General features: G+C 38.9%; 1 protein-coding gene across 1 annotated transcript in view; it reads right to left on the bottom strand.

Moving 5' to 3' along the window:
• Window positions 1-207: 207 nt before the first annotated feature.
• The window catches only part of ZCCHC24 (zinc finger CCHC-type containing 24), a 116,098-nt gene continuing 107,227 nt past the window's right edge, over window positions 208-9,078 (bottom strand). Inside the window, exon 4 of the mRNA XM_026710947.2 lies at window positions 208-8,427. Within this exon, the coding sequence (XP_026566732.1) occupies window positions 8,314-8,427 (114 nt within the window). The 3' untranslated portion in view covers window positions 208-8,313. The remainder of the gene's footprint in view (window positions 8,428-9,078) is intronic.

Raw genomic sequence — 9,078 nt, 5'->3', positions numbered from 1 at the left:
ATAAGCCATAATGTGTCTTTTGAAGCAAAAATCAATACAAGACCCTGTCTTATTTTGGGGGACTCATAGTACCTATGCTCCAGTCTCCTATTCCACGTCTGGATTTCATGGTTTCTCCTTCTAGGATTCCCAAATTCAATTCCAGGTTCAGCACAACCTAAAACCCACGCAAGGTTCCAAAGAAAGAAAGCAGAGAAGACAGTGGTATTCCTGGTTTGTTTGCAGTATTTTAATACAGCATTAAACTGTCATAACACTAAAGACAAGGTAATACTATCCAGCAATTAAGGCACATGTCGGAATGCCATTTTATGGACAATCCACAGCAGAATTTCGACAGTCTTTTCCGCAACCCTTTTTTATATAGTCAGTTGTCACTTTGGTGGCTGAGCTAAGCCTGTCTTCTCTGAGGCCCATGTCCATAGAAAAGTTATTATTTTCTTCATTAAAAAAAAAAAGCTGTACAAGTTAATGACCGGTTAAAGAAGAGAAAAATTATACAACTGAGAACTCAAATGAGTACAGCTAGAATTTGTTTTTCTTTTAAGTAAGTAATTAAACAAATTGAAATTGGCAGAAATTAATATAATGACAACATTAGTTTCATATATTGTAGTTTGCTGCTCTAAATAACTTTTGTAAGAGACATTAAGAGCTCAGTGCAGGTATGAGCTCGCTTTAAACAGGGTTTAAAACAAATAATCTTAATATAACAGAACTATGGGAAATCATAAAGAATAAGATGCATATAATATACATGAGTCTAGCATGCATATTGTATCACGTTATGCATTCTAAATAATAATAATCACAAAATGCTTATATCACTGCAACCCTTTCTCAGTTACAGCCGATGACCACGTGCATTGCTTTAATGCCAGTGTTATTGCTTTCCAGACCTCAATGATATGTTTCTTGAACAGTTTTCAGCATCGCTGGGTAGGGCAAGACTTACCCTGCTCACCTCTAAGATGCAGTGTAAAAAAATAAACACATCCAACCATACTATGGTATTTATGAAACAGCAACTCTTTGGATCATTTCACACTTTACACAAGAAGACACTTGGAATTCTCCAAGAGATGTATATATATAGAGAGAGAGAGTGCATGCCACAAAGAATGGCGCTAAACTGTCTAGCAGACCAATCTGGTTCATGTATGTGCTTTTTACTTTCTGAAATACAACCCTTCAGCTATGGAATTTGTTGGAATTCATTGTTGGAATGTATGTCTATGCAACAACTAAAGTAGTATGCAGCCAGTAGATGGCAGTGTTTATAAGTTTGGATCTATGCTATGTTTTCTATGCTCTAAGTAAGTTTCCTATTTCCTGATACAGTTGAGCAGTTAAGCAATAAAGCACATGGTGACAGTGCTTTACTACTCTGTGGTGCTATATATAAACAAAATTTCTAACAGAAATGAAGATTTTGGTTTTTTTTTTAACAGAAAGATCTCAGGTGTGCATTTAAGTGGAATGTGTGAAAAATATCCAAAGAGCATTTGTGCTTCAGTTTTTATCGATGCACTAGAGTTTCTGCTGACAATGGGCAGATGTGGCAGTCATTAGGCCCAGCCCAAATGTATGTCTTAGGTCTGAATTGTTAGTGTGTTTCTCTCAAGGCCATTAAGTAGAAAAAAGTAACTCCAAAACCTGATTCTTACAAAATCAGTCCTAGCTTTTCTAAAAAGGCAATAATACTTTCCATAATACACATATAAATAAGTTGAATAAGCATATGAATATAAGTTCTAAACACCCAAATAATACACTGGTTACTTAATACTGATATTTTCATCCAAATATAAGCAGTAAGAAGAACAATATGGCTTAAAAGAATGGTAAGGCTTCATTTTCTTGTCAGAATTATGTATCAACTTTCATATAATATTCTATGTAGACAATATTTCCTTCTTAATGTAGCTCGGTTGCATATTTTATACAGACAAAGGCACTGTAAAAAAGAAAAAGAAAAAAAAATAACAAATTCCTTCCATAAATATTTTCTTGAGGATACACCCTTAATTTTGTATAATACTTAAGAAAACTCTTAGCTCGGTTAGTATCATAGTATAGAAAACTAAGACCCTTTCTGGAAGCTTCAGAGTTGTAAAAACACTTTTAAAAAGCCTCGAGCAAAACTGACAATAGTAATTTTAAAAGACCCTCAAATATATACAGAAAGGTTACTGCAAAGTCTTCCAATAACAATTCAGTATTACAAAGAAATATTTGTAACCATTCAAAAATTTTAAACATCTAAAAAGTTCTCCAAAATACACACACACACACAGTATTAAAAAAAATGGAGAGGAACACTATGTCAAGTATAACTCAAGATAAATACACTTCGGCAAGTAAAACTGTAAAATATTTCATAACAAGGGAGAGTAAACATTAATATCCATGGACTACATGTATTAACTGCACACGATTGTCCCTTTGACAATTATCCTAAGAAAACACAAGCCTTCATTTTGTTCAGTTACCCTAATAGGCTCAATCAGTGCTACAATCACACAGAAATATTTCTAGAGGCAGTGGTTTTTTGCAGACGTGAAAGGAAAGAGCACTGAAATTTTGGCTAGGTATAAAGTCATGTCTTACAACAGCGGCCCCTAACCCTTTGGGGCACCAGGGACCAGTTCCGTGGAGAGAGGTTTTCCCATGGACCAGAGGTGACACAGTTTTGCGTGCTGCCCAGAGGCGGTATTCAGCTGGTTCGGACCGGTTCTGGCATACCGGTAGTGGAAATTTTGAGTCGTTTGGAGAACTGGCAAATACCACCTCTGGCTGGCCTCGACTACCTGCCCCCATTGTTACCTCTCCTTGTTTTTTAGCTCAGCTGATTCGCGGGGCAGAGTGGATTGCTGCGCCTCAGCTGAGCTGAAAACAGCACAGCTCACCGGCATTGATATAGAGGGCAGTCTTTGAGCTCTGCATGCTCTCAGAACTGGTAGGAAAAAAAAATTGGAAACCCACCACAGATGGGGCTTAGCTTGTTTGCATGGCCTGGTTTCTGGCATGTTGCGGCCCAGGCCAGGTTCGCATCCCCCTGGGGTCGGGGACCCCTATCTTACAAGACGATGTGGCATGAAGCATTCTTAGAAGGCCAAATTAGAATCTACTCTTTGCAGAATTGCAGTGTCGCAAGGCTGATAGAGGAATTCAATATAAGGCATATAGGACATCACTGCCCCTCTCATCCATGCAGGTCATTTGCAGCCCCTGAATGAAAATCTTCACAATCCGGTTTAAAAACCAACCCTTTTAGAGGCAATCTCAACAGATACTCAAAATCATACCATACACAATTGGTTTGTTTCATCAATAGCACTGCTATTAATTCTTGCTATCGATTCTTTTCTCAGCTGGCTTTAAAATCAGGGTGTTTCCTGGAGTCTCGCGCACACAAAACTTACACTCTGAGTTCTGCCTGCCACTAACCTTAATCAAATTGCAGAATACTCTCCAGAAGATATCTTTTGAGCATAAGGTGTTAAACCTACATGAAATGGCTTAGGCTGGGATCTCCTGCTTGAGCAGGGGTTGGGCTAGAAGGCCTCCACAGTCCCTTCCAAATTCATAATTCTGTTAAGATAATTAAGAACAACCGCCAGCTATTTAAAATGAATTGTGCTCTGCTGGCCTTCATTTTTAACACCAGTTGAAAAAAAAACACAATAACCTTATTTACATTTTGTTCTCCTAGTATACTTTGGGGGAATTTTATGTAGGCAGGTATGACAACAACTAGAAAGGTTTTGGTTAATATTTTATAAGTGCTCAAACAACAACAATAACAACAATAACAAAACCTGCAGCTGGTATAATATAAGGCTACTTGTATTGTATTTCTCCTATTATTCAATGCTTGCTCCTACTTATAAAGAAAAACGAACTTTAACACTAAAGTTCAAGTCTTCAAAAGTCATCACTCAATTCTTCCTGCTCTGGATAATGACACAATGCTAGAAAGGCTAATGTGACTTCAGGAGTCTAATTAGCCAGATTCTCTGGTTTATATCTTTTTCTTAAAACATGTTACAATACCATTAATCTTTATTTTCTTTTTCTGGACTCAATTAATTGAGTCTTTAATCATGTAAACAATGCAGAGGAAAGCTTTCAGCTTTATTAATTCAGAGGAGTTGCTATGTAAACAAGAACTGATCCAGAAATGGTCTAATCGTGGATTCATCTACACCTATTCATTTTTTATAATAAACCCACTGACAATAACGGGATTTAAAGGAGTAGCTTCCATACAGCCATTGGATTCAATACAAACAATGACCAAACTGCTAATGGAATATTACCTAACGGTGTCAAGAAAATTTCCTTGAAGCTATTAAAAAAAATAGCTTTCTACCTATGGCTTAAGGCAGATTCATCAGGTTCATAATACCCCCCTCCCCATAAAGAGATGCACTTTAGTTACCCTGGTTTCCATGGAAGCCTAAACAGATTTAGCAACTTTTCTAAATTAGGAAGTTTACTCCATTCCTATAGAAGATGATGCAACTGTTTGTATTAAGATACAGGAATTTCCCACTGATTTGAAAAAGAAGTAGTTGTTCATGAGAAACTGTAAGGCATATGTGTTCCATGTACATCTGGAAAATAATTCTGGGTGTTGGCAACATTTGGACACTGCTCCTTAAGTTCTATGGCAGAAAGGTGTGGGTTGACTTGGAATTTATAGAAAGAGGCCAAGAATAGCTAGACAGGAGCAGCAAGAACGGTCAAATATCTCCCTGCCTTGTAGACCCTTACCCTGTAATCCTTACATTGCTGAGCTCTTGTGGTTGGGCAAAATCAGGCAGGTCCAGTTCTCTAAGGTCCTAAGGGGTCCTACAAGTATCTGGAAACTTTTCCAGATGCAAAGAACCTCTGTTTAATTGCCATCTGCAGTACAGAACATGGTATCACTCTCCTTGATGATCTGGCAGTGGTCTCGAGTTGATTTTGTATAACGTAACTTAACCTGTTCAATATTGCCCTGATCTGAATTCCTAATCTACCTCAAACTGTAGAAGAGCCGGCAGGGCCAGAGGGAGGAGTTAAGCGAGTCATTAGCCTAAAGTCTTTATGCTCCCACAATGTCTAATCCTTCTTCCATTGACTTATCTAGCACCAATTTAGTGTTGACTAGATTCTTGTCCATAGGCCTGAGCAATCTTCTTGGTTTCAATTTAACATTATGGTCCAGATTCTTTGTGCCTGAACACTAGGTTTCTATAGAAATGGGGGATACCTAGAATGCTTCAACCGCTGTTTTAATAGCATTTTAAATGAAGGTAACATTTTTAAAAAAGCTCAACTATTATTCAGGGCAGTTCCAGTAATAGATTGGTTTTGTTATAAAGCTTCAAAATTCTCTTGCTTAATCGAATTGCTGGAGTCTGTTTGAAGTATAGAGAAGATGTACATAAGGATAATATCTTTGAACAATCATAAAAAACCCTTACTTTATCTAGACATAGCAGCTATTACTTCACTGAAAATGAGTACATTTAGACAGAACAACTACTTTCTGCAGTGCATTCAGTACGTATTCAAACCCCCTTGACTTTCGTCAATTTCGTTATGCCGTAGCCTGATTCCAGTTATTGAAATTCATTTTGGACTCATGGAATACATTCTGAATGGATTGCAAAATTAATACAGAAGATGGATATATTTTTCAGTCAGTGATCTTGAAACTAATCCCTCCCCCTCATTCACAGGGAAATTTATTTCTACTAATCCTGCCAGATAATTTTGATTAGCAAATCTGCTTGGATTGATATCAAGGGCAGAAACTTGGCAGTAGGAAGTACCAGGATTAAGATGCTTCCTTCTAAGACAGACATGGAACCAAAGTTAGACAATGAATGGCAGCCGAGTTCTGGCTTTTTAGAAACAGTAAAACATGGATAAGGAGTTGGACTAGATGACCTCCAAAGTCACTTCCAGCTCTGTTATTCTATTCTGTAAGTAAACCAAGAACTAGATCTGATTTGGTTTACCTTTACTAAGAATTAAAAAATGGTTAAAAGAATAATTTTTCCAGTTGTGCATTTAATAACTACGTTATTAAAAATTACTCTTAGTTTAACTTCCACAGGTCCCTGGAAACCCTTTTCAGAGGTCAACTGCCAGCCAATATTGAGAAAGATCAAAGTGGACACTTCTCCTTCTGTCCTGTTATAGTGCATCTTATTATGCAAATGAAATGTTGTTCTATCATACAGCATTATGTGTCAGTAAGTGAACTCTATCCTCTTTTTCTGGTGTTCTAAACTCAAAGCTAATTGAAATTATAGATTCCCATGGAGAAGCCATCAAGAAAAGGTCTTAATCATCATAATAGACCATCAGCTGAAGGTATCAATTGGCCACCTCTACTGGGTTCAGTGTAATCCTATGAAGATTACCCATTTAGTTAATCTGGACCAACAGAAGTTTGTAAACAGACTCCTACAACAAATTTCTGGGTGTTCTGAACTCAAGACTAAATCTTGATCCTAGACATATTTCTTTTAGATGTTGTTCTAAAAGTAATGGCACCATGCAAGACTGAAATAAATTGCAATCTGTAGCTGAAGAGAGAGAGAGGGAGGGAGGGAGGGAGGGAGGGAGGAGAGAGAGAGAGAGAGAGAAGGATTTCTCAGTATTTCTTTTCTAAATGTATCAAACTTTCTTTTCCTTTGCCTTAGTTGGCCAAGGATTACATGGGGGGTGCAGTCCAACCCATTGAAAGAACATTCATGTGGAAAAGTGTAGCATGAAAGCAAGATGAATCTCTGGCTGGTTCCACCATTAATTGTTGATGGAGGAACAGGCCAAACTCCACCTGAAATTATGTGTTTGGGATCAATGGTGGTAGAGAAGCAGACCCAAGTGGAGAAGGGGGAGCTGAATCCGGACAGTCTTTGTCTGTTGAAGATAAAATGATGTTCCTCTTGTTGGCTACATATGTTGGTTATGCAGCCTGAGGATAGGAAATTTAGCCACCATTGGTAGCTAAAGAAAAAATGGTGAGGGTAACAGACACCATGGGAAGTTAGGGCAAACAAAAACAGCCTTTAAAAATAAGTGCATTTATGCAAGTTAGTTCTGAAATAGGTCTCTGGATTTTAGTGGGACCTCCATTATTATTATTACATTTATTGTCAGAGTACAACCTGTGTACAATGAGATTGGCTGAGCCTCCCTTTGTGCATTGACATAAACATGCATAAAGTTGCTACATAAGAAAGACAAATTTGTGCTCCACCCTATGTGTTCTACCATTGTCACGTTCCTATAAAAACCACTCATCAGACAATTATTCACTTGTTCTTTTCAGCCCGCAGATTATAAAAAATACCCTAAAGCTCCCCCCAAAGCCTCTCTTTGGTGGCCCTGCAAGACTCTTGGAAAGCAAGCAAGCTAGTAAAACTTCCAAACCGCGCCCACAGTCAAGAAAAAATGAATATTTGCATCACATCCTTAATTCTTTCCTAGCTCAGGCCTTATAGCTTTTTTTTTTTTTAGAGATTTCACTCTTGGAAAGCAAGGAAGCTGGTAGAACTTCCAAACCATCTCCCCAACCAAGAAACAAACATGAATATTTGCATCACATCCTTCATTCCTCTTAAAAACTTAGGTCTTAAAGAATTCTAGTTGGCAGCATGAGCTAAAATAAGCATTTATCAATAGCATTTAGACCAGGGCTCCCCAAACTTGGCAACTTTAAGACTTGTGGACTTCAACTCCCAGAATTCTGGGAGCTATGCTGGCTGGAGAATTCTGAGAGTTGAAGTCCACTGTTTGGAGACCTCTGATTTAGACTTACAGACTCCCCCCATAAAATGCATTTTGAGTCATGCCTGCCTGATCCTATCCCACCCCACCTCTTAATTCATCCAAACATATGTTCCCGACCTGACAAGATCTCTCTGGACAAACAACACTTAGTTCACTTAGGGTAGAATACTGAAATTGTGTAAACAATCAGTGGAAACCACCGTAGTGGTACAAATCCATTGTGACTTATGGCGGGTATAGTCCAGCAAGAGCCAGCGGCCAGTTGGTCTCCACCCATATGAAAACATGGCTTGTTTTGTGAGACCCTCAAGGAAGGAATACGCCTCACACCACATAGACCTACAGATACAAGTTGCATGTCCATACATACACAGGGGAAGTGTTACATTCAGTTAAAAGGAAGGCATATGATTAGGTTAGGCAATATCGGTGACGGATGAAGGTTCTTAGATGACGGTCCCTCCTCCTTCCCTTTTGGCTGCCGCCACCAGATCTGTGGAGTCTCCGTGGGTTTCTTTATTGCACACGGCGGCAGTAGTAGCCCAGGACTTTGCATTTCTCGCAGAGATGCTGAGGGTGTTCTTTGCTTTGATCCGAGACATCCAGTCCATCGGGTTTTTCCAAGGGTCTCTGCATGGAGGAGGCAAGCACAGGGATTAAACCCGGACCCACATTTTGCTGCTACCCCTCTGGATCCGGACAGACACCAGGTTCTTGTTCAAGGGGCAGCTTAGGAAATGCCTACAGAACCTTCACAAGAAGGTTGCCCATGATTTAAAGCAGAGGTCTCCAAACTTGGCAACTTTAAGTCTTGTGTACTTCAACTCCCAGAAGTTGAAGTCCACAAGTCTTAAAGTTGCCAAGTTTGGGGACCCCCGGTTTAAAGCATTCAATTAATCAGCACTACGTTTGTCTGATTGGAGTTCATTATCAGACCATTCGTAAGTTATCTGAGGTCAACATCTTGAGCTCGTTTGGAGGTTCTAGCAGGAGATCACTGCCATGGCTTAGAATAATAACTATATTGTCACTTTGAATGTACATTAATCGGCAAAAAAGTCTGTAGAGATTCTCAGTCATTCAGGTCGTGGTTGTCCCAAAGGCGCTTTTTCAGGAGGCAAGAGGACTTCCTTGTTTTCTCTTTTCAAGACAAAAAAACAAACAAACAAGAAAGTCCAGTTGCTTCCTGGAAAAGCGCCTTTGGGACAACCATGACCTGGATGACTGAGAATCTCTATGGACTTTTAGCAGTATAATTTGGGATGAAGACCCTCTGAAGCA

This window comes from Pseudonaja textilis, chromosome 4 (genome assembly GCF_049901715.1).
Source record: "Pseudonaja textilis isolate UNSWEBS1 chromosome 4, rPseTex1.2, whole genome shotgun sequence".
Taxonomy (NCBI): Eukaryota; Metazoa; Chordata; class Lepidosauria; order Squamata; family Elapidae; genus Pseudonaja; species Pseudonaja textilis.
Note: the sequence above shows the minus strand (reverse complement) of the source record. Positions and strands in the feature narration are given on the sequence as shown.